Below are 26,830 nucleotides of genomic sequence, written 5' to 3' on the forward strand. Positions count from 1 at the left end.
GATGAACTCTAGCCAAGATATGTTAGCTGCTGTTTGATGATCATTATGCTATCCAGGTGATACTGAATTCTAAGGAACTGCTATTAGCCACTGGGTGGGTGGTGAGTAGGGGAGAGAAGAGGGCCATATTTCTAACTGGTAGGTAGAAAAGAGTGAAAATGATGTCTTTCCAATAATGAGCTTGCTCCTAATTAGCAAATGTGTATTTTTAAAAAATTTGTTGTAACATTTTATTGTTAAGTAAAATTACAGATCCGATGTGTATGTTTAAAGCCAGGCCAGAGCAAAGAATCCAAGTGTCTCCCTAGTAGTTGGTAGCATGTGGGTTCAGGGAGACTGCGGGAGTTCTATACATAAATTGGATTTAATTGCTCAGAAAGTTACTGCAGCCTTCTTTAATCAGAATGGAAATAGGGAGAAGCTGAGATCCTACGGGTGCATGGTACTTAAGTGAGAAAACCAATGGCGTGTCTCCGTGTAGCTGTCAGTTGGCCGAAGAAAAGCAGGGCTGGGACTGGGGAATGTGTCAGCTTTCGTTCTTTCTCCTCCTGTTTCAGTAGCTGTGTTTCTTTCTGCTAGGCCTTCTTGCCCAGGTGGTAAAGCTCTTCGGCTGAGATGGGTGACAACGATGAGAATAAAGGACTGAAGCAGAAGTTAAGCTTCTCCTGTTGTGAAGAAGAGCATGAGAACGGGGGGCAGAAGCAAGCCCAGGAGGGCGAGGAGGCCCAGAGTCAAACCCCAGAGAGGCCTAGCAGTCAGGATCCAGAGGCGAAGCTCACACCTCCCAGGACGCCCCTTAGTAACGAACATGACCTCAGCGCATTTCACGCAAGAGACCAAGTGAGTCCAGGCCAGGGTCTCGGGACTCCAGCATCACACTCTCTTGCACTCCCTGAAACACCACCAGCCCCACCAGACAGGAGCAGGCCGTCACACTGCGAGAGCCCCTTCACTCCCAAAGTAAGTCCGCTATGGGGGGAGCGGGAGCCAGGCCACCTGGGCCTGTGTTCCTTCAGTTCAGCTGATCGAGAATGAGGGTGCAGTCCTAGGTGTGTCATGGATGTGCTTCATGCTCTGTATATGTCTTCAATTATGTACTTGCTGGTGAAAATGAAGAAGAGTTGAAAGCTACCAGAAAACAGAATTAAGTGTCTTTGCAGCTGTCTACTCAAAACCACTGCTGTAGGCCCCAGATAAATCTTGGATGGGGAAAACGTTTCTAGGGAGAGAATACTGGAGCTGGAAAAAGAGACGTCTGTGGGCCAGACTGTACTCTGTTATTGTTTAGTCGCTAAGGCAAGTCCAACCCTTGTGATCCCCACGAGGCTCCTCTGTCCATGGGGTTTCCAGGTAAGAATACTGGAGTGGGTTGCATTTCCTTTTCCAGGGCATCTTCCCAACCCAGGGATCGAACCCATGTCTCCTGCACTGGCAGGCAGATTCTTTACCACTGAGCCACCAGGGAAGCCCGGCCTGTACTCTACCTATGAGAAAACCAAGGTCTTAGGAGAGAAACTGGCCTGTTACTCAGCCAATGGCAGCAAAAGGACTGGATACACAATCTTTGGAGCTTATTCTATTGTTCTTTACATTACGCCAACTGGCTCTATTTTTCTGTGATTATTTACTATTATTGCCTAATATGTGTACTTCACTGTTTGAACATACACACACACACACACACACACACACACATCTTTGCTGATGCTCTTTTCAGAAAGAAGTCCTCACCCTTTCTTGGTCTAGTGATGAACAGGCTCTTGTAGGTGAACAAGAGGTAACGTTGATACTACTTTATAAACTAAGGATGGCAAACAAGCAAAAGTCCCGAGAAAACATCTTCCTTTCTTTTTTGCTGTGCCTGGTCTCCATTTACATTGTTCATACTGTTAAAGCTAGGATGGGGCAGGGGTACCTCTGTCTAGACTGGTGACATGCCACAAGAGCCTTAGGCCTGGAAGTAGCTCTGCTTCCTGCTGGCTCAGCTCGAGGCACTTAAGATCGTGGTAATAACATCTCTGCTTCTGCTGGCAGCACAGTCACCGTCAGCAGGTCTCCTTTGTACCTGCTGAGGGTGGTCGCCACATCTACCAGGAAATACCAGGCTTCTTGTCTGAGTGGTAGACAAACTACTTTCATACCTTCATGCATCCATCTGTGGGTTTTTCAATGGTCCCTATAACCAATCAATCATCCATTTATCTTTTGAAAACCCACTATGGTCTGGGAGCATATGGCAGTCTCCAGGAGGGAAGATATGTCTGCAGGTACCACGTGGTAGGTGATTCAAGGTGGTCAGAGTTCTCTGGGTAGATTGTTTCTCAGTGGCTGGTCAGAAAAGAAATGAACTTAAAGCAAGTATAGGAAGGTTAATGATAGTTGGTATGGTTTTAACACATGGCAGTTGGGGGAGAGTGGATTGAGAGCATATGGTTCTGAGCAAGAGTGCACAGGCAAGGAAATGACATGGTATGTATACTTTCTTCCATTCACTGAAAACTTTGAACACCTTGCTATGTTAGCAGACCTTCTGCTGATAAGCCATTCACTGCCTCAACAAGTGCCTGCAAAATGGTGTGAGGCAATAGCTCATTGTACTTTTGACTTGCATTTCTCTAATAATTAGTGATGTTGAACATTTTTTCATGTGCCTCTTGGCCATCTGTTTGTCTTTTTTTGACAAATGTCTCTTCAGGTCTTCTGCCCAGTTTTTGATTGGATTGTTTGTTTTAGTGATATTAAACCTCACGAGCTGTTTGCCAATTTTGGAGGCTAAATCCCTTGTTGATCGCATCATTTGCAAATGTTTTCTCCCTATCTGAGGGCTGTCTTTTGGTTTTGTTTATGTTTTCCTTTGCTGTGCAAAGCCTTTTGAGTTTAATTAGGCCCCATTTGTTTGTTTTTGTTTTTATTTCCATCATTTTTGGAGACAGATTGAAAAAGATATACAAAAGTAAGCAATAATAAGTTCAGAGCAGGTGAACTTAAGGAGTGGTAGAGTGTGGTGAAAACTAATGAGACATTAAGTCTCAAGATAGCCAGGAAACCTTTCCAAAGAAAGCAATATTTGAGAGCAATCTTACAGAATGAGTTGGAGTTTGCTGGGAAGAGAAGGATTGAGAACTCAAGGCCAAGGGAAAAATATCTACCAAGTCCTGGAGGGAAAAGATCATGCCACAGCTGGAAAACTACATGTTATTCAGAGCAGCAGGGGTCTGGGTGTGTGAGAGGGCAGGTAGTGGGACCAGAGTAGGTAGGTAGGTAGGTAGGAGCAAGACCAAGATTTTACCCTGAAAGTGTTGAGAGAGCCATTAAGTGGTTTTGGCCAGAGGCCGTTTTTGAGAAATCATGACTTTCATGTGAAGGATGGAATGGAGTGGGAGAGACCAATGAGGCAGGGCAGTGTTCACAATAGATCTGTTGAGAAAAGAGAAGGGCCTTTTCTCAAAAAGGCCTGAACTAGGACAGTGGTGGACTGTGGTAAGCTGACAGATGTTTAGGAGTTGGTAACTGACTTGATGGAGGGGTTGCTGGGAAAGGAGGGGTCTCAGGGGCTGTGAGGCTTCCTGCTTGTCTGATTGAGTAGATGGTACTTTGAATCGGGTAGGTGACATTAGAGGAGGTATAGGTTTGGAGAGGAGGTATATGGTGTAAGTTGTTGGATACATGGCTCTGCACTGCAGGAAAACAACCCCAGTTGGAGAGCTATACTTGGATGTCACCGGCGTTTAGGAAGCTGTTGAAGCCATGGGTGTGTTTAAGTTTATGTAACCTGTCTGCCAGACTAAGAAGAGTGGTACAAGTTAGGAACTCTAGAAATACCAAGATTTAAGGGACAGAAAGAAAAGAGAGCTTGGCAGGGAAACTGGGAAGCAACTGAAAAAGCACACACTTTATGAAAAATATAGCTGGGATCAAGATCAGAGGAGAGAGGCCAGGGTGATGGTAATTGGTGATGTTGTATTAAAGATGGGCTTCCCAGGTGGCTCAGTGGTCGAGAATCCACATGCCAGTGCAGGAGATATAGCAGATGTGGGTTTGATCCCTCGGTCGGGAAGATCCCCTGGAGAAGGGAAAGGTAACCCACTCCAGTGTTCTTGCCTGGAAAATATGGACAGAGGAGCCTTGTGGGCTACAGTCCATGGGATCGCACAGAGTTGGACATGACTGAGTACAGAGCACTAAAGACAGGAATGCAGAGCAAAGGAGGATTGGCTTAATTCAGCCTTGCTACAGGGATAGGACCAGAAATTATGTGAAATGGCCAGGTCATCATAAGGACTTCCTAGCAGAATTATCTAGATATAGAAGAGTTTCCTTAGGAGGTAGTAAGTTCCCTGTGGCTAAATGCATGGAACACTAGTTGACTAGTGTAGGAATGCTGTAGCAGGGAGTTGAGCATCAGGAAGCTAACAGTTTGGTGCTGGGCCTTCAAAGTCTTTCCCTGTGATGTTGTGCCTTACGGGAGGCTGCCACCTTCTCTCACCGTCTTCAGAAGTCAAGGAGCTATTCCCCAAATTTCCTTTCTTTCTCTTAATCGCCTGTCATAAGAGCTGCTACTTACATACAACTAGCTACACTCTCTGGGACACACTTTTACTTTCCACCTGGTCATCTTTCCATGTTTTCAGTCTGTTTTATTTCCAGGCAGAACTCATTTTCATCATAAATCTTCTTGCAAATTGTGTTCTTTTAGATTTCAAAAGGATTACTCATAATTCTATCACTCTGGCAATAAAATGTGTATTAATGTCTTTCTCTATATTTTAAGTGGAGTTCACAAAATATATCAGCCTTCATATTTCCAGACTAGGAGTTCTGGTACTGTCTGCCTTGATATGAACACTTTTCCTTTTAGCTGAAAAGTTTCTAGGCCCTGTTTGTTGTCCTTGAATGGTAGCAACTGGAATTATGTGAACTGTTCCAGGAGTTGATGCCCTACTGTTTCATATATGACAGGTGTATTTTATTTTCTGTGATAATCAGCATTAAAAAAAAAACTGTTTCAGAAAATGATTTACTATAATTCTAAATTCACTTCCTGAATCACATTGACCATTGAGAAATACCATATTGTATAGTTTTATTTCTTTTGAACCAATACTCAACACTTACAGTAAACTTATGGGAAAATTGTCATTGATGGCTTTGAATAATGATAGCCCCAAGGTTGTTGACCCTCTGAACTCTAAGACCTAAGTAAGCCCTTATCAAAACTCTTCACTGAGGGTCAATTTTTTCTTCATTTAAAACAATGTTAGGTTACTATGTTGCTTCCTTCATTTCTGCTTCTATCAATCATTTAATGAGTATTTATTAATAAGTTCAGGATACATTCTTTGTAGACTCACGTCTTTAATTACATTATATAGTGAGTCATGTTGTAATGTAGCTTCAGCTTCTACACTCAAAAGTCATGGGCAGAGACAATCAAAATGGTATAATTCTTTTTGAAAGAGCCGCACAATACAATGGTTATAGTCAGTCACTCAGTTGTGTCCTACTCTTTGTGACCTCATGGACCATAGTCCGCCAGGCTCTTCTGTCCATGGAATTCTCCAGAGAAGAATCCTGAGGTGGGTAGCCACTCCCTTCTCCAGGGGATTTTCCTGACCAGAGATTGAACTCGGTCTCCTGCACTGCAGGCAGATTCTTGACCATCTGAGCCACCGGGGAAGCCCGCAGTAATTATACTGTGAGGTAATATCTTGGCCCTGGGGTCTACTACTGTCCTCTTGAATCTATAACATAGCCATTCCTCTGGCCCCAGGTGCTTAGGTCATAATAGCATTCTGCTGTCTCATCAGAATTCTTTGATTTCTTAACCTCTGTGGTTTGATTTAATTCTGGTTGTGTTTTGGGCTGGTGCTCTTTCACTGTACCCCACTTGGAGTGGTAAGTCCTGCACATTTTCCTATGGATTAGTATGCTAGTTACAGCCCCTGCAGAGCCTTGCATCTGAAGGGCTTAGACTATTCCTTTTCAATCTCTCTACCCCATTTCATGGAGCTCCTCTCAACTGGTGCTACATTTTAAGTGGAACTGGGAACTTCTTCCATGCTTAGTCTATGAAATCTTTCCCTTACAAAGTGACTGTAAGCTGCAGACTAGTGGACTTCGCGTTCTTTAAAAGCTGGAATTCACCCTTCAGCACCTAGCCCAGCAAGAACCCAGGTCTCCAGAATGAGAGGCAAATCCTTTACCGGTTGAGCCACCAGAGAAGCCCGCTTGCTACTTAGCAGGCAACAAACAAATATTGATATGAATACTGAGGGGAAATTAAAGTGCACGCTCTGGGAACCAAAGTGCCGGGGCTTTTAGAGTCATTGTTGTTTGTCTAAGCTTCAATGTCACCTTTAAAAAGCTGGAGGTAGGACTAGAACTGGTGGTCTCACGGCTGGCTAACAGAATCGCCCAGGGGAAGGGAGTGGAAGTTGACACAAGAGCGGATTGCTTGAGAGTAGTTCAACAATGCGAATGTACTTACTGCCACTGAACATACTGAATGTAACATACAGTTAAGTATGGTTAAAATAGTATTTTTTTTTAAAAAATATTTATTTATTTATATCACTGCAACCAGTCCTATTCAAGGCAGGCATGACTTGGTAGTTGCCAGTAGCATGTGGGATCTTAGTTCCCCAGCCAGGGATTGAACCTGCATAGCCCCCATTGCAAGGCAGGTTCTTAACCGCTGGACCATCAGGGAAGTACCCCAAAATAGTATTTTTTATATTCTGTGACTTTTACCACAATAAAAAAAACATTAAAATAAAAGTACAGATTGCTGTGTGGATCCCATGAATCAAAATATCTAGAGGTAGTCTGGGGATCTGTATGTTTCACAAGAGGACTAGTTACCACGCAACTAGTTTGCAAGGTACCAGGCACCCTCGAAGATCCCTTTCAGCAATAACTTTTTTTTGGTTGAAATGTTAACTACCTAACTGATACAGAACCATTTTTTTTTTTTTAATTAACTCCATTCTGATTTGTCTTTTGTCATCCTCATTCAGGGTCAGGTGAGCCAGTCAATGATTTCTTCAACAGGGAAGCCTCTCCCCCGAAGCTCTAAGCATCTGAAGCTCACACCTGGCCCGTTCATCGATGAGATGACCTCACTGGCTCTGGTCAACATTAATCCCTTCACTCCGGAGTCCTATAGAAAACAATTCCTTATATCCAATGGCAAGAGGAAAACCCGAGGCGATCTGTAAGTGTCCTGTTGCTATGACTCTTGAGAACTGGTCTTACTATTGTCGAAAGGAAAGGAGAGTGTTAAAGACTAGCAATAAACAATGTCTGTTTAAATGATAAGCATCATGTTTATATATCTCCTCCTTCCTAAATGTTAGTGTTGGCTATAACCTTCTTCATCACAGAGATCCTAACACCTTTCCATAACAAAGTGCACAGTAAAATGCCTTCTCTTTGAAAGAACAGAGCAGAGTAAGTGAAGACTTATATTAGGAAGTCTGACTTACATTAGGAAGTCGAACGGGCAGTGGAATTGCTCTCAAGGGGTCCCCTCTGGTTACTATGAGGCTAGCAGTTGGGGAAGGTGTCATTCTCATTTCAGAGAGTACATTGCTGTTTTGAATCCAGTGGCATGACTGGTGATGACAGCTACAGAGAAAGAATTTGAACTCCTCTGCAGGTGATGAAAGATTGGCTGAAGAGAAAAAGAGTATTGCTTTTGGAGGTGCTAATAGATGGAGAGCTGACTGCACTATTCTACAAAGGTCACTCAATGGCAGAAATTGCCTAAATAAGGAGTTTGCAGATTACTCAGGGGCTTTTTTTTTTTTTTTAAGTGACTCTACCCATATGTGAGGGAGTGAAGGGGTACTTGCTTTTATTTTTATTTATTCATCTTTGGCAGCATGTGGGATCTTAATTCCCTGACCAGGGATGGGAGAACTTGTGCTCCCTTTAATGAAGTGAGGAATAATAACCACAAGACCATCAGGGAAGCCCTCAAGGACATTTCTTATCTTCAGTGCTGCCTTTTTTTTTTTTTTTTTAATAGAATGGAAGCACCTCTAAAACAGGCCAGTCTTTTGTGCTCAGATGTACTCAGCAAAATAAAGGTAGAGCTAACAATCTTAAAGTCTATAGAGCATTTAATGTGTTGTGTTCTTTTGGAATCAGTGACTCCATATTAATCAACCTTGTAGCCAGAACAGGTTTTTCTCAATATTGTTTCTTGGATCTTAAGTAAATAGGACTCGAGCACAAGTACACTGGATCTATTCTTGTTATTGAGTATTCCACTGGTTTTTAGCTCTTCAGGATGCTTTGTAAACCTGCAGAGTGAATGGATTCATCTGTCACTGAAGCTAGCAGGAAAAGACTGCTGATTTGAATTCCTGGCCCTGAAAGTGATGACACTTTCGTAAAATCACTTAGTGATTCTGAGAGGGTATTTTCCCTTCTTTTTCATTGTGTTGTTGTTATTTTATAAAGATTAGAATGTAGTATTAAATTTAAGTCACAAGTTTGCCTGCATCAGTTTCTTTGTGTGAGTATAATGTCCTCCACTTGCCATTTTGACCCTGTACTTGTCCAGAAAAGAAACCTAATTGATCTAGAAACTGAAATTTTGCTTAAAGATTCCAGAATTCATCTGCTCATGCCAAAAGAGAATATCCATCAGAGACTTCAGCTTATTGAAAAGTAATTGAAAACATCTTAGCTAGGATTAGAGTGCATTTTGCTATGCCTACAGTCAGCTTGTGAACCTAAGACAGGCCAGGCTCTGGGGAAGGCAAGCATTGCCGGGGACACATTATATTGCGGGCGTGAACAGCCCTTAGAGTTTCTCACATGTTCTGTAAGCTCTCTTGACTCCACATCTCAGCATACCTTGTCTATTTGTCTGAAACCCTTTTTCTTTTCTCTTAGCTGGTTCCTCCTCATTCTTGGAATCTCAGCTTATATATCCTCTTTTTTTGTGGAAAGGCTTTTACTTTCAAAACAGAGTGTATAGTACTGTCTAGAGTATCCTTCATATCTTGTTTTTAATACTGTCCTAGGTTCTTGTATTAAAAACTTCTGTTGATCCCTGCTTCTAAATATAGATGAAGAGGGAAAATAATTGTCTTATTTACTTGTACTGTGCCCAAACCTAGCACAGTACCACGGTTCATAAGTGTTAACCATACATTGATAATCTTTTTTTTTTCCCCCCAAGTGAGGAATCCAGCCCAGGAGAAGGCAAGGGAGAACAAGGGCTCCCTGCCAAGGTGAGCGCTGCTCTTTGGCCCAGCCGTTGTAACACAGCCATCTCATTCTCCCTTCCTCCCTCCCTTCCCAATCCTTGACACTTGTAGCAAATGCGTTTTGCAGCTGAATTTATCTGGACTGTAATCAAGGTCTGTATTCTTAGCTAGTTGTTACTTTATCAGACAGTGTCTGACATCTATACTGCTGAATCATTACCTTGGACTAGTCTTAAATTCAAGGCTACTGCTTCTGTCTTTGATCTGGGAAAAGTTCTGTATTCCTGGGGTGCAGAAGTAAAGGGAACATCAAGATATTTAAGGTCCAAAAAGAAAAAAAAAGCAGAAAAATAGCATAAAGCCAGAGGTTTATATGCAAAAATTTTAGTTCTTAAATGTGTCAGTATCTATTGATTTTTATAACGTTCACAATCTTTGATCTATTATCCCTCATTTAATAATCAAAACTAAGAAAATAATGCTGTAAATATTACCACCAGAGATGTTTGTTGCGGCCTTAATTATAAGAGCAAAAAAAGAAAAAAAAAAAAATAGGGGGAGTACCAAATATCCAATAATAGAAGAATGGTCAATTAAATTAGAGCATAAAATCAGTAGAATATTAAATTGCCATCAAGATGGCATGTTGGACGTAGGCAAGTTTTCATGATAGTATAATGTTCAGTGTCCGTACAGGGTAGGGAGGAGGATGGGGAAGGGGTGATATGGATAGTAAGCTGGTACTTGGTGTCTGAGATGAGGATATAAGGGAGCAGACAAGCCCTACCAGAGCCTCCAGGTCTCAGATTAGAGGTGAGGATTCCTCATGGGAAACAATTAGGTCTGTCTCATTCTATGGCATCATTTCACAAAAATAATTTTACTGATAGAGGAGACAGAGAAAGGGCTGGCAGCTGGAGCAAGTCCAGAGGTGGAGCAAGCTCTCGCATGAGCTTAAGACTGGTATTGCTGCTGCTGCTAAGTCACTTCAGTCGTGTCCGACTCCGTGAGACCGGGTAGACGGCAGCCCATCAGGCTCCCCCGTCCCTGGGATTCTCCAGGCAAGAACACTGGAGTGGGTTGCCATTTCCTTCTCCAAGGCATGAATGTGAAAAGTGAAATTGAAGTCGCTCAGTCATGTCCGACTCTTAGGGTCCCCATGGACTGCAGCCTACCAGGCTCCTCCGTCCATGGAATTCTCCAGGCAAGAGGACTGGAGTGGGATTGTCACTGAAGTGCCATTGCCTTCTCCGTGAGACTGGTAAGGGCAAGGGAAATTATAGATCTTGTTGATGAAGACTGATTGGGCCTGGATGTTGAAAATGAAGAGCTGGTAAGAGTCAAGATTTTTTAAACATTTAAAGTTAGATGGAAAAAGTTCTTGCTAATGGAGATACTGGGAAAAGGTGATTTCACAGAGATGAATCAGTTTGGACTGAGATTCTTATAAATCTATGGATATTTCTATCATCAGAGCTACTGTTTATTGAGAATTTATATGTATTTATAATATATGTAATTCTCATGCAGTATTTGAAAGGACCCTGAGGCATAGTTGCTCTGATCCTCATCTGATAAATGAGAAAACGGATACAGGAGTTCAGTGACTTGCTCGAGTTCCTTCCTTAGCAGAGCAATGGGTGATGTCACGGTTGGCCAGTAGGGGGAGCGGTTGCTGTAGCTGAGCACACTTTCTGAAATAAATCAATTTGACAGTTTTGTTCTCTAGACTAAGGTTTTGTGGGAAGCAAACTAAAAAGTATGTTTATTGCGCTTAAGATGAAACATTAGCAGCCAGAGTGTGAGACAAGTAAACAAGAGTCAAAGAGAGGTTCTGTCTGTCTGGCATCCTCCTCCAAGGGCCCACCACTCCTTTCAGCTGAGGACGGCGCTTCTGGCTGTGGGTGCACTGTTGCCTCTAGGGACAAACGTAGGGAAGAAGAGTATGCCCAGACAGAGGAAATAATACAGAGTTAGATTTAATAAGTTAGCCAAGAGAAATGTCGGTGCAGAGTTGTATGGAAGGCTATAAAGAGCACAGAGGAGGTAGTCAGCAACTGTGGCAGGGCGCTGGGAGAGGGGTGGTTCTTGCCACCATGAACATTGACACAGACAGAATCCAATGGATTTGCCTCAAAAGTCTTTTTGGAAACTTAGGGAAATTGAGGGATATAATATGCCTAAATTTTATTCTAAAATATTTCACTTTTTTGCTAAAATATTTTAGAGATGTGTTTTACGAGAAACCAACATGGCTTCCCGCTATGAAAAAGAATTCTTGGAGGTAGAAAAAATTGGTGTTGGAGACTTTGGTACAGTCTACAAGTGCATTAAGAGGCTGGATGGATGTGTTTATGCAATAAAACGCTCCACGAAACCTTTGGGAGGATTATCAGATGAGTGAGTACCTTTAAAATGTCCTAGAAATACACACTTGGATTTGTCAAAACATTTTGAATAAGAGCACTGATGTCATTTGCTACTTTTAAAAGTCAACCTTACCACTGAAAGCTGTCTCACATTTGTAACCTTTCTGAATTTTCAAGACCAGAGATAAGTTATTTCCTGAAATATACCATGAGCATTTGGAATTGTGTTGTGTGTGTGTGTGTGTGTGTTTTGTATTTCTCATGGCTTTTACTACTGGTCTTACTACTTTTTTTTTTCTAATGAATGGATTTAGGAAAGGATCTTCTGGCATCTGTTTAGTTCATCAGAAGTACTACCAAGTTATTGTTAACTCACTGGTTATCTCTACTTTGTATTAATAATAAATTCAATAGTCAAGTTTGAAAAACTCCAAGCCAGGAAAAACTGACAAAAATTTAAATTTCATTCCTAGAACTAATTATTCAAAAGTTCTTCCTTTTCACAAGGAAAACAAGTATTTTCAGATTCAGCCATTGCTTTCTGTGAACTCTGGGAAATATAATACTAAAATGCTGAATCTGAAATTAGTCTTTGGAATTCTTCATTTGTATGATGAAATCGGTCAAGCAGTATATTTTGCTGCTTTTTTTTTGTGTTGGGTTTTCCTATGCCATAATGGATATCTGTCCTCGGGACTGTCCGTGTGACTACATCATACCAGCAGAGTTTAGTATTGACTATCAAGGCTTCCCTGTCGGCTCGGTGGGTAAAGAATCTGCCTGCAGTTCAGGAGAAACGGGAGACCCGGGTTCGATCCCTGGGTCTGGCAGATCCCCTGGAGTAGGAAATGGCAACCCACTCCAGTAATCTTGCCTGGTAAATTCCATGGACACAGGAGCCTGGCGGGCTACAGTCCAAGGGGTCGCAAGGAGTCGGACACGACCGAGTGACTGACCACACACATGGCAGCTGTCTCACTTTCATAGGGATGGTAGCAGGCCCATTACAGTATCTACAATCAAGTCCATTTCTTGTTAAGCCCATCAGGGTTTTTAGACTGTGAAAATTAGAATCAAAACAAGCCTGCTCCTGAGATAATGGACACCTAAGATTCCTCTCTACATATATCCTGTTCAACGGAAAAACCGTGGACTTGGGCCCAGGACAGCCAAGGCTCTGGTCTTAGATCTACCATCACCAGCTCGACTTTGGGCCAATCACTTAACCTTTTAAAGGCTTCATCCTTGTCACTATATCATATAGAGGAATTACAAACATTAAATGTGATAAGATAGTAAGCAAGCAGTGAGCATTCAATAAATGTTCTGCATTGTGAATAATGCCTCATATCTCATCTTTAAAAAATTTGTATGTGTATTATTTTCAGCTTCCTGAATGCTTTTCTATCTCTTAGGAATCTGGCTATGCATGAAGTTTATGCCCATGCAGTGCTGGGACACCACCCTCATGTGGTTCGTTACTACTCTGCGTGGGCAGAGGACGACTACATGATCATTCAAAATGAATACTGCAATGGTAAGTACGGGGGCTCATATCTATGGAGAGGGAGGATTAGCTTTTCAGTCTTCGGAAAAAAATCTTTGCTTCCTTCTTGTACTTGATAGCAGGTATAGCAAATCATACCTAAAAGTCTGTACCACTGTTTTGCTTGGAAGCAAGAGAGCTGGAGGAAATGAGTTGAGCTGGAAAGGAATTTCAGGCTTATGCTATTTAGGTGTTTCTTTCAAAGCTGATGTGTAGTTGGTACATAGGAGCTATCACATCCTTCTCACTTTAGTTAATACTTAGAAAACTTTTACACTAGTGGTTTGAATGGTAAATCATCTTTTTACCATTTACTAAGTGCTCTAAAAGATGTAAACCATAGTCTCTACTATTTTGGAGGAGGGAATGGTAGACTTATATAGCCAACTTTTGATTAATTTTGAAGTGGATTCCTGTGTTTGGGGATTGTTCATGTTTCTAGCTGCTTCTTACCTTTGAGCTTTAAGTGTTCTCACAAGAGTAGGGGCATGGGGTGGGGTGCTGGGACTGAAATCTAGTGACTTCAGACACATCCTCCTAGGTCCTTCGGGACTATGTATACACAGTAACCAGTAAAACTTTTTTTCTGGGCTACTTAAATCACAAAAGAGTGGTCCTTTAGATTAACATATTTCTAATCCATGACTTAATAGTTCTTATCTATGATTAAGGGGTTACATAACAGCAGTTATGTATTGTTATTCTTGGAAATACATTTTCATTAAAACGTCTAGTGGTATAGGAGGAAAGTGCTACCAACTGGATAGAAGCTTGTCATCGTTTTAGGATGCAACCACATTTTGCAATCCATATTTTAGCCCCAGTAATACTGGATAATGGCATCCGCCCAACATATACACCTACCCTGAGTTTTTTTTTAATGGTGCAGTCTGTCTTTGGGTAAGTTTAGTTACCACCAGATAGCCTGGCTTTTGAGGACAGTGATCAGTGATAAAGGCTCAACACTGTATACATGATTACTTTGACACGTAGGTAAGTAAACAGAATTATGAGATGCTAGAAGCATAGACAGTGGTACACATATTCTATGAAATAATAATTTGGCATCTTCCTTGTTATCTCCTTATAGCCTGCTTTTCTCACAGCCTTACGTGTGAACTTCATGATTTTTTTTTTCTTTAATAAGCTTACCCCAAACCCCTTTTTCTAATAGTTTCTTTGGGTTAAAACAAAATGGACCCTTTCCTTATACTTGTGATTGAGTAGTTGAGACCTTCTTTTTAAAATCATCTTCTCTTAATTTCCCCTTATCATAACCTGAGAGTCCCTATTCTTTTTCTCTTCCCTCTCTCTATAGAGAAGATTGATTTTATTTCCATAACATTTACCTATTAACAAAGATAATATCAAATTTAAAAATCAGCCAATAAAGCAAAACTAACTAATTTTAACCTGTGGGCAATGTAAAATTTTAACTGGGGCAATGTAAAAGTTTCAGAATTTTCAAAAAGAATAAGATGAAGCAATCTATTACAAAATCATCTCATTCTTTTCAACATTTGAATGTCTTCTATGGGCTTGACATTGTATTAAGCTCTTGGGTGCAAAATACTGTAGAGTGAGCTAAGTCCTTACCTTCAAGAAGCTTTATTCCATTTATTCTCTTATAGTGAGCACACAAAATGGCCAGAGAGGGTGAATGTGAGCAAAGGTAGCAGGGTGTGGTGGGATGGGCCTGGGCTTTAAAGTCGGCAGACTGGAGTTCAAAACCTAGCTCTGTCACATAGCTCAGCTGGTAAAGTTGGCCTGTAATGCAGGAGACCCCAGTTTGATTCCTGGGTGGGGAAGATCTCCTGGAGAAGGGGTAGGCTACCCACCCCAGTATTTTTGGGCTTCCCTTGTGGCTCAGCTGGTAAAGAATCTGCCCGCAATGCGGGAGACCTGGGTTCAGTCACTGGGTTGGGAAGATCCCCTGGAGAAGGGAAAGGCTACCCACTCCAGTATTCTGACCTGGAGAATTCCATGCACTCTGCAGTCCATGGGGCCGCAAAGAGTCAGACACGACTGAGTGACTTTCACGTCACTTCACTTCTCTCAGGATCACTGAGACATCATTTAATCTCACTGAGTAAAGAGACAGTAATATTTACTTAGGAGTCATTTGCGAATTAGCAACAGTGTATGTCAAATGCTAGCATATCATCAAGTCCCAATACATAGTAAGAACATGGTAATACTTGTTATTAGCATAGTCTGAGAAAATCTCATGAAGGAGCTAAGACTTGAATGGGACCTTGCAGAAGTATTCCTTGAGTTTATGGAAGCAGAGGGAAGCCCAGCATGCAGGCTAGAAGCATGGTACTGGGCATGCGTCTGGCCTAGTAGATAGAAAGGAGACTAAACAGGACTAAGGTGACCCCTGTAGGAGGAAATCAGACCAGCAAGGTGAAGTGTGGGAAGCCTGTAGTGGGCGTTGAAAGCCAGGCAGTGAGTGTGGACTAGATGTAAGATATTATGGGAAATTATTGTTTGTTCATTGTGGTGCTTCAGCTAACTTCACTCAACACTTGCCAACCCAAACGTGACTTAGCAAAATGTAATTCACATACATTGAACCTTTCAAATATAAACTGATGATGGAAAATAAAGCACGCCCTTTCGTGGGGCTTCCTGGGTGGTGCTAGTAATAAAGGACCCGCAGGCCAGTGAAGGTAGATGTGAGACACAAGTTTGATCCCTAGGTTGGGAAGGCCCTCTGAAGGAGGGCTCAGCAACCCACTCCAGTAGCCTTGCCTGGAGCATCCCACGGACAGAGAAGCCTGGCCGGCTGCAGCGCCTGGGGTCGCACAGAGTTGGACACGACCAGAGTGACTTCGCATGCACGCAAATCTTGTTTGTTGTTGAGGATAATCCATGTTGAGACTTTTCCTGGTGGTGGTGGTGGTGGTTTAGTCGCTAAGTGGTGTCGCACTCTTGCGACCCCATGGACTGTAGCCTGCTAGGCTCCTCTGTCCGTGGGATTCTCCAGGCAGGAATACTGGAGCGGGTCTAAGTAAAGGATAAGAAATCCAGAGTATGTGTTAGGTAGCCGGTGCTTCTTTCCTTCCGTTCCTACATCCTCCCTCTCCCCCTCTGTCTCACCTCTCATCCTATGCCCTGTTTCCCCATACCCACCCTTAGCCACCCATATCTGCCCAAACCCCTTTACCCAGCCTCTCATAGCAGTCAGGCTGGAACATGCATGGTTACGGTTTTAACTTCAATTATAAATTAGATGATGTAGATAAGGTAGATTTTAACTATGAGAGACCCACAGTCATCTGATTTCCCTCCTGTCCCTCATAAACTCTGAACCAATCACAAGTTTCTGCCCTCTCCGCCACCCTAGCCAAGGTCCCCTACAAGGTCACCTCTGAGCCAGCCTCAGAAATCAGAGGTCTCCAGTAGCCAGCTGATTCTGCAACAACTAGGATTCTGACCGGCTCAGGGCTGGATAATTACTCTCTCCCTGCACGTGGGTGCTCAGTCGCTTCAGTCATTCCCCAGTCATCCTTGTGACCCTATAGACTGTAGTCCCAGAGGCTCCTTTGTCCATGGAATTCTCCAGGCAAGAACACTGGAGTGGGTTGCCATGCCTACCTCCAGGGGATCTTCCTGATTCAGGGATCAAACCCGTGTGTCTTACATCTCCTGCTTTGGCAGGCAGGTTCTTGACCACTAGTACCACCTGGGAAGCCCAATCTCTCCCTAACCGCAGTGTTTCCTTGTGACGTCTTCTGGCATAGAAGTTTTACAGAGCATGATCCCCTAGAATACTGGTTCTCACATTTGCTCAAGTGATGTGACATCCAGAAGTTGGAACACCATGAACACAGGTTATGTTTTCCATCAGATAACGGACAATTTTACCAGCAGAAAAGTAGGCTTGTGTCGTTGGCAGCAAAGTAACATAGTGAGAATACAAATACATAAATAAGATGTGCTGTTGAACTGTTGGCCTGCTTTTTGCATTTCACTGTCAGAAGGTATTTGCTATTTCTTTGTTTTGGCATCTATTAGGTCTTATGAGCAGACAGGAGAACAAGGATATATTTTTCTGAAGTATCTTTTCTCCTACCAAGTTGGGCAAGTACATTTATCTAAAGGAAGGAATTCAGCAACTCATCTCACAAAGATGGTTTGAAAAGAACTGCCCGGGAGCTGGCTGTATTCCTCCTAGGGCACCTGCTAAGGCACAGAGCCAATGCCAGGGGCTACCTTGGGTTACGGAACTGAGGCTTCAGTGCACCCGGGTGAGCTCAGGAGGGATGAAGTTTACAGTTCACTCAGGACTGCTATGTCTGTAAATGTGTGAAAGTGGAGTGAAACGTGTTAGTCACTCAGTCATGTCTGACTCTTTCTGACCCCATAGACTGTAGCCCGCCAGGTTCCTCTGTACATGGAATTCTCCAGGCAAGAATACTGGGGTGGGTAGCCATTCCTTTCTCCAGGGGATCTTCCCGATCCAGGGATCGAACCCGGGTCTTCTGCATGGCAGGCAGATTCTTTACCATCTGAGTCACTGGGGAAGCCCCCTGTCAATGGATACTTCTTGTTAATACTGTTTAGTAAAGAACAGTTCATTATGCTGTTCTGTAAGAGTGTGTGGACAATCAGCTTTAGCTCTAGCAAAATAAGGATATTCTAATACCGTCATATGAATGAGTACTTTTCAGTAACTTCTCTTCTACTGTTTTATCACTTGCCTAACTTTAACACTAACTATAGAGACCCTAAGTAACTGAAAGAGCTGCTATCACTGTCTAGTTCCCCTTACTAAATACCCATCGCTCTTCAGGGGATTAGAAATCCCTCTGCTTATAATCTAAAGGAACATATTAAAGGAATGCTAAGTAACTTAGGATGCTTATTTCTTTCCATACATTGCATAGGGGCATTCACTCAGTCTTTTCCCTCTGTTGCCAGGATAGACATTCAGTTCAGAAAATACTGATTACATGCCAGACCATGGGACAGGAAGGATGAAGGAGCTGCGGGCCCATCCTAAAGGAACAGCCAGGCTAGTGGAGACCCAGGGGCCTTGATGCAACCTCCCTTTTCCTACGTCACATCTCATAAACTCATCTGCAAACTTAGCCTCAAGGTGGCTTTGTTTATAATAACCCCAATGCACTCTTTACTTATTTTTCCTTTCTAATGTCATCTACAGTTCATAAATTCTTTCCTAAGAAGTTTCCCAGGGAAAAACAAAACCCGTCTCCTTTAGCCCTTTTTTTTGTTTTTGTTTTTTTGTCTCTGAAAGGGGCTGAATTCTCCTTTCTGAATTTATTTGAATGTGGCAGTTGAACCTTTACATTCAGTTTTACATAAGAGAGTTTTAAATATGGATTTCTTTAAAAGTACAGTTACCATCTCAGACCCTACTGTTCTGATACACACCTGAAGTGGGGATTTACAGGCCTTATAACTGACGGGGGTCCCAGAATTCTCTAACTTGACTGAGGAGGCTACAGACAAATGCTCATTAATGAATCAAAAGGTTCAGAAGCATTCTAATACCTTAGGGCAGGGCATCTGAGGTCAGGTAGTCAGATGAGCTCAGGGCTTATCTTTTTATTGACAACAGTGATAGAGTTGATATACAAACACATTGGCTCAAAGAGGGTTTAGGTGTACATGGAGGTTTTATATTTTCTTTGGGTCAGCCATCATTAAATGTTCTTATTTCGAGATATATATTTTAATGGAAGGAAACTTGAAATCAATTACATTAAAGTTACTAATGGCCTATAATCACTAGCTTGACACCAACATGGAATTATTCATCGACACCACAGTAGCTGACTGACTAGGACTGACTGATCTTCTGTTGATAACAAGGTGAAGCTTTTTAAATGTTAGTTGGGGGCATACTCAAGGCAATAGAGCCACATATTGGCTACCTAGGATACAGCATTTTCTTTTCCTCTTTAAAGGCACTTAATTATTCTTTCCAGTATGATTGTGGTATAGACAGGGAGCTGATACTATGTTTCACACCGACACTGAAGCAGTTTAGACTTGTTTGAATGAGTTCATTCATGAGCAATGTATTGAATGCATACTAGGCTTTCACATACAAGAGTCACACCTTTTCCTCTCACTAGGTGGGGCTATTCTGTTGTTTTTTCCTAGGTGGGAGCTTGCAGGCTGCAATAACTGAAAACGCAAAGTCTGGCAATCATTTCCCAGAGCCCAGACTCAAGGACATCCTTCTGCAGATTTCCCTCGGGCTCAAATACATCCACAACTCCGGCATGGTGCACCTGGACATGAAGCCCAGTCAGTACAGCTGTCTGCTCCTCTGGCCGTGTTTAATTCCTTCCCCTTTGTTGTCAGAATCTGTTCCTGCTTGACTGTCAAAGATGCTGTTAGCTGGCAGAATCCTATTCATCCTATTCCACATCCCTCTCCCCCGGCCCACATTCCAGTTAAACAGCTTTAACTACTTTCCCATTGGGCCTAGAGGACAGAAAGAAAAGACTCCCAGACAGTGAAGCCCAACTATGAAAATAAGTATTGATTTTACCGCATAGATAAGACACTGCATCCTGGCTGCATCCTGATGATTTACAACTAGTGGTAATCTTTCTAACTTAGCACAGATCAAAGTGAGCAGAAATGCCTAGTTAAGGCACTCATTGATGTGAAATGCAAGGAAATGTTGTTACTATCCTGTATTGATGATTATTTCTTTGTATTGAGGTTGCCAGCCTCTTCAAAGAGGTTTGAGGTTTAAGTTCCACTGAAATAGGTATTGTCAATCACTGAGCTGTTTGGAAGTAGTGTGAGAGATTCCATGGAAGAAAAGAAACCTTGGTAGTCTTGTTACCTGCACACAGAAGAGGAGGGTGATTGAAATGTCATTTATAGAAAAGAATCTCTGAGGTGAAAAGGTCTAGGTATCATTCCTTACAACAGTTCTGTATTTCTTTTCAGGTAACATCTTCATTTGTCATAAGATGCAAAGTGACTCTCCTGTGGTCCTGGAAGAGGTTGAAAATGAAGCTGATTGGTTTCTTTCTGCCGATGTGATGTATAAAATTGGTGAGTCTGTTTTGTAACTTGATTGGTATACTCTAATCCTACAAAATGTATGCTGATGACTCTAATCCATTTATTCCAGTTTTAAGAAAAACCTGCTTTGAAAGAACTCAACTTCCTTTTTCTTTTCTTAGGTGACTTGGGTCATGTAGCATCAATAAGCAATCCCAAAGTGGAAGAGGGGGACAGTCGCTTCCTGGCTAATGAGATTTTGCAAGAGGTATAGATTTGGGGAACAAAGGGTTTTTAATAGTCCATTGAAATGTTTGCAAAGGTGGCTCAATCAATGGACTAATCAACATTTTTACTGTTTTTTTGTAAAGGTCCTTTGCTATTTCTAATATTTTTTAGAATTCTTAGCATTATGAATTTCCTAGCAGGAAGGAAGCCTTTACTGTTCCAACCCAACCTTTATCATGCCACTAGTAGGGGGAAGAAAAGAGGAGTCTTTCCTCTCTATGATCAGTCAATCTAAGTTTCAAGCCTCTTTGAGCCTGAGAGAGCAAAAGAGTGCTAAGATTCTGCCTCTGACTCTTCAGGGCAGTATATATATATATATTTAAATTTTATTTAATTTTTAATTGGAGGATAATTACTGTACAATATTGTGATGGTTTCCACCATCACATGAATCAGCCATGGGTATACATATGTCCTTCCACCCCCTTCTCCATCCCACCCGTCTAGGTCATCACAGAGCACCAGCTTTGGGTTCCCAGGACCAGGGCAGTATTACTCAGGTGGATTGATGCCTGTCCTCTGTCTTCCCTAGAGAGACTACTAATCACAGCAGATGTGACCTCCCCACTGTGTCCCCACACGTGTGTTCAAGCAACTCTCTCTTGCCAGTTGTGTTTTAGTCTAGACTTGCTTCTCTTGGCAAACTAACCAGCCTTCCTGTCTTCCATTCTGAAGAATTATCAGCACCTTCCCAAAGCAGACATATTTGCCTTGGGGTTGACCATCGCGGTGGCTGCGGGAGCAGAGTCTTTGCCCACCAACGGCGCCAAGTGGCATCACATTCGTGAGGGGAACTTTCCAGATCTTCCTCAGGAGCTCTCCAAGGAATTCCACCAACTACTCAAGGTGCTGTCTCTTGTGAACTGAAGAGAAGATGGAAATGTCTCTCTCTCTCTCTTTTTTAATGTAATGGCAAACAGATGTCCACCTATTTCTATGTGTAAATCGTTCTTAGAGTGAGTTGATACTTATACTTACTGAGGCGGAAAAGGCAATGGCACCCCACTCCAGTCCTCTTGCCTGGAAAATCCCATGGACGGAGTAGCCTGGTGGGCTGCAGTCCATGGGGTTACTAAGTGTCGGACAGGACTGAGTGACTTCACTTTCACTTTTCACTTTCATGCCTTGGAGAAGGAAATGGCAACCCACTCCAGTGTTCTTGCCTGGAGAATCCCAGGGACGGGGGAGCCTGGTGGGCTGCCGTCTATGGGGTCGCACAGGGTCGGACACGACTGAAGCGACTTAGCAGCAGCATACTGAGGAGCTCAGTGTTGGTCCTGTGCTAGGTAATAAGTATATGCTAATTCATTTAATTCTCACAACAGTCCGGAAGGTGAATATTGCTCTTCCAAATGCCAGTAAAGGAAGACTGAGTTTCAGCAAAGTTTTGTGACTTGCTCAGGGCTACATACCAAGTAGTGGAGCAGACTCTGAACATTGCTCCTCCAATGGAAGGGTCAGTGTTTTCTTCATTATTTGACATGAATTGCTGTATATATTTAGGTATTTTCTACTGTATTCCAGTCATCTTGGGCTACAGATATCCTCTGAAGACAAAGGCTGTAGGAGTACTATCATGATAGGATATCCTTAATTAATTTTATGTGAAAAATGGACACATGATGGCAGTAAGTGAGCTGAACTAGCAGTTGGGTAACCCAGGTTTTAGTCTTGGTCCTGTCAATAACTCGGACAAGCCACTTTATCTCAGGACCTCAGTTTCCTCTGTTGAAAATTAAGGCATTAGACTAGTTCATCATTCAATCAGCTTTAAAAGATGATACTTGAGAAAGTCAAAGGTATGGATGATGGATGCTATCACGTAAGGATGATATTTTTGTCCTGGGTGGAGCTAAGTTTTCATTTATTTCTTCCCTTTGCACGAAGGAGAATTGAGTTTCAAAAAACCCGCCAGCAGAAGCTGGGTTGGAGTTGGTTGGGTGGGGAGATTTTCCCAAGAGTGAAGCTTCTGTTTCCTCCCTTTTGGTCCCACCTCATCAGAGCATGATCCACCCTGATCCAGCAGAGAGACCGTCTGCAGCAGCTCTGGCCAAGAATCGAGTCCTCTGTCCCTCCCTGGGGAAAACAGAAGAGCTTCAGCACCAGTTGAACTTGGAAAAGTTCAAGATAGCCACGCTGGAAAGGTAGATTTTTGGATGCTGGAGTTGAGCAAGAACCTATTTATGTGGTACTCACAACTGGTCTGGTGTGTCTTCTTTATGGATTCAAGTGGAATCCAACATTATGACTGTGAGGCTTCTGCCCACAAAGAGGGGCCCTGTGTAATGCTCTGTGAGTAGACAGCTTGAGACAGACAATTCCAGTTAATGCAAATGAATGCAAGGAAATACAACTGGTAAAGAAAAATTAGGATTCTAAGTGACAACAGTATTCAAGTAACTGGTGAATGACTATCCAAAGTAAGATAACCATAACTAAGGTGGGAATAGACCTATTAGAAGTCCATTAAATCATGGGGCAGGCAGATATTCTGTCTTGATTGTTACAGAGCCTATGGCTGATTCATGTTAATGTATGGCAGAAGTCAATGCAATATTGTGGAGCAATTATCCTTCAAGTAAAAATAAATAAATTAAAAAAACAGAAAAAAAATTCTGTTTTGGCCCATGTTTAAGAAAGAGGTATTTTTCTAAGCCTAAGGAAGCAATCCTGTTTCTTATGCATGTAAGCTTGTATTCATGCATAATCTATTCCTTCATTTAACAAGTAGGAATTAATTAGATAGCATGGACCTGGTATTATAAAGGTAAGGCAGTGATGGTTGAGCAGGATACTGAAGGCATTTTAAAGTAATTATTACATCCAGTGAATTGTTGAAAATATAAAAGGAGATGAAAAAACCCAGCATCAGGGTCTTTTCCAATGAGTCAGTTCTTCGCATCATGTGGCCAAAGTATTGCAGTTTCAGCTTTAGCATCGGTCCTTCCAATGAGTATTCGGGACTGATTTCCTTTGGGATGGACAGGTTGGATCTCCTTGTAATCCAAGGGACTCTCAAGAGTCTCCTCAAACACCACAGTTCAAAAGCATCAATTCTTCAGGGCTCATCTTTTTTTATAGTCCAACTCTCACATCCACACGACTACTGGAAAAACTATAGCTTTGACTAGACGGGCCTTTGTTGGAAAAGTAATGTCTCTGCTTTTTAATATGCTGCCTAGGTTGGTCATAACTTTTCTTTCTAGGAGCAAGTGTCTTTTAATTTCATGGCTGCACTCATGATCAGGAGTGATTTTGGAGCCCCCCAAAATAAAGTCTGCCACTGTTTCCACTCTTTCCCTATCTATTTGCCATGAAGTGATGGGACTGGATGCCATGATCTTAGGTTTCTGAATGCTGATCTTTAAGCCAAGTTTTTCACTCTCCTCTTTCACTTTCATCAAGAGGCTCTTTAGTTCTTCTTTGCTTTCTGCCATAAGTGTGGTGTCATATGCATATCTGAGGTTATTGGTATTTCTCCCAGAAATCTTGATTCCAGCTTGTGCTTCATCCAGTCTAGCATTTCACATGATGTACTCTGCATATAAGTTAAATAAGCATGGTGACAATATACAGCCTTGATGTACTCCTTTCCTGATTTGGAACCAGTCCGTTGTTCCATGTCCAGTTCTAACTGCTGCTTCCTGACCTGCATACAGATTTCTCAGGAGGCAGGTCAGATGGTCTGGTATTCCCATCTCTTGAAGAATTTTCCACAGTTTACTGCGATCCACACAGTCAAAGGCGTTGGCATAGTCAGCAAAGCAGAAGTAGATATTTTTCTGGAACTCTCTTGCTTTTTTGATAATCCAATGGATGTTGGCAATTTGATCTCTGGTTCCTAATTCAGCTTGAACATCTGGAAATTCACAGTTCATGTACTATTGAAGCTGGCTTGGAGAATTGTGAGCATTACTTTGCTAGCGTGTGAGATGAGTGCAATTGTGCTATAGTTTGAGCATTCTTTGGCATTGCCTTTCTTTGGGATTGGAATGAAAACTGACCTTTTCCAGTCCTGTGGCCACTGCTGAGTTTTCCAAATTTGCCGGCATACTAAGTGCAGCACTTTCACAGCATCATCTTTTAGGATTTGAAATAACTCAACTGGAATTCCATCACCTCTACCAGTTTTGTTCATAATGATGCTTCCTAAGGCCCACTTGAGTTTGCATCCTAGGATGTCTGGCTCTAGGTGAGTGATCACACGATTGTGATTATCTAGGTAATGAAGATCTTTTTTGTACAGTTCTTCTGTGTATTCTTGCCACCTCTTCTTATCTTCTGCTTCTGTTAGGGCCATACCATTTCTGTCCTTTATCAAACCCATCTTTGCATGAAATGTTCCCTTGGTATCTCTAATTTTCTTGAAGGTATCTCTAGTCTTTCTCATTCTATTGTTTTCCTCTATTTCTTTGCATTGATCACCGAGGAAGGCTTTCTTATCTCTCCTTGCTATTCTTTGGAACTCTGCATTCAAATGGCTATATCTTTCCTTTTCTCCTTTGCCTTTTGCTTCTCTTCTTTTCATAGCTATTTGTAAGGCCTCCTTAGACAACCATTTTGCCTTTTTGCATTTCTTTTCCTGGGGATGGTCTTGATCACTGCCTCCTGCACAATGTCAGGAACCTCCGTCCATAGTTCTTCAGGCACTATCAGATCTAATCCCTTGACTCTATTTGTCACTTCCACTATCTAAAATATACTTAAGTCCAGTTTCTTTTGGATACACAGTCCATCTTAGAATGATTAGCTTGAAAAGTCCCCCCAAATAATTTCTCGGCAATGAGCTGTGTAAACTCTATGAAGACATTAGCCAAGCAATCCTTCCTTGTAAGCAACTTCCTAATAATCCTAACTTTTATTTTTGCTCTATTTCTGCTAACAAATAAAATACAAATATATATGCTGTCACAGGACTATAAGTATCCTTAAGGTGTGGTGTGTATATCTGTGAAGCCAGTCGTCGACGTACAGGTGTGTGTCATTGGTCATTACCAGTAGTGAGCACTCATCATGGAGATGAGGCAGACGCCTTCTTGAAATTGTCTAGACCAGGGGCTGGCACACCCTTCTGTAAGACCAGGGTAGTATTTTATCCTTTGTGGGCCATATGGTCTTAGCTGCAATGACTCAACTCTGCTGGAATGATGTGAAAGTAATCAGAGACCATACAAAAATGAATGGGACTGGCTGAATTCCCGTAAGAGTTTATTTACAAAAACAGGTGGCAGCCAGATTTGACCCATGGGCTGTCCTTTGCTGACCCCTGTAGAGTTGTCTCCTTATTTCTCTTTAATTTTAAAGACCATTTATGCCCCAATGAGTAGAATTTAGGAAGGCAAACTTGCAATGTGTTGAGGCACGTGTGTACTGGCCATTTCTAAAGATAATCACAGGAGTTAATTTTCTATTCTGTGCATCGTTCATGCTTGTTTCTATAAATACTGAAATAAAAAGAAAAATCTATGCTGGTTTTGATCATAAATATCATCTCTAATTTAGGACCAAGGAATGTACACTTTTCCTTTTTTATTGTCAGGGAACTGAAAGAAGCCCAGCAGGCCCAGTCCCCCAAGGATGGCCACAGTGTCCCCGGGGTCTCTGAGACCCCCACCGGGTCAAGTAGCGCCAAACGTCTGGTAGGAGGGAAGAGTGCCAAGTCTTCAAGCTTCACCTCGAGGCAGTCTTCCCCATAAGAATGTCTCTCCCATCAACTTACCCTTTATCCCCAAAATAGATACCAGCTGTGCCAACCTTTTCTCATAAAGGGAGGAACTAACAGGCTCAGGAGGCTGAAGATTTCAAAAGCCAGCCTAGTTTAGCATTTTCAGCCAAGATCCTACAGCCGCCAAGGCTTCCTAGCAGCACTGGTGGCTGGTGCTACCATTAGCAGCCATGTCTCTTCTCTCGTTACGTTTCTAACACCGCCTGTCAACAGCTCTGACTTCTCAGGTTTGCTGATGCATAGCGGGAAAGCATGGGCCTCTGAACTGAGAGCAGCCGCCCGCCCCCCCCCCCACACCCCCCAGCCCCTGCAGCCTGTGGACTGCAAGGCTGCCTACCCACCTGCCTACCAACCAAGGATCCCAGGGACTCTCCTGGCACACAGAAAGAAAGTCAATTTTGTTTTGAGTTGAGGTAGTATTTTATAAGAAAGTATGCCTGGATTTCAACAACACGTCCCAGGCTAGATGATTTTATTCCTCAAAAAATTCTCAGTCGCTTTGAGTGAGTGGTTTTCCTACTGTATTCTCTGAATGGAGACAATCCCTTTCTCTGATACTGTTTTTACAAAGTAAGTGGCTTCACTATGTGACTTGAAATTTCTGAACTGGCCATTAACTTATGTAACAAAAACACTGGCTAGAGGGTTTGAGGGAAATCTGATGTGGTTTGTTGTTCCTCAATCT

General features: G+C 42.3%; 1 protein-coding gene across 1 annotated transcript; it reads left to right on the forward strand.

The window, feature by feature from the left end:
* The first annotated feature begins 615 nt into the window (after window positions 1–615).
* WEE2 (WEE2 oocyte meiosis inhibiting kinase) lies at window positions 616–26,116 on the forward strand. The gene is made up of 11 exons (XM_061166435.1): window positions 616–960; window positions 7,017–7,213; window positions 9,194–9,245; window positions 11,449–11,621; window positions 13,006–13,127; window positions 19,272–19,418; window positions 20,076–20,183; window positions 20,315–20,400; window positions 21,096–21,266; window positions 22,422–22,564; window positions 25,960–26,116. Exons 1-11 carry the CDS (start codon window positions 616–618, stop codon window positions 26,114–26,116), a joined length of 1,701 nt encoding a protein of 566 aa, XP_061022418.1.
* Window positions 26,117–26,830: the final 714 nt, after the last annotated feature.

Source organism: Dama dama, chromosome 18 (assembly GCF_033118175.1).
Source record: "Dama dama isolate Ldn47 chromosome 18, ASM3311817v1, whole genome shotgun sequence".
In the NCBI taxonomy this organism is placed as follows: Eukaryota; Metazoa; Chordata; class Mammalia; order Artiodactyla; family Cervidae; genus Dama; species Dama dama.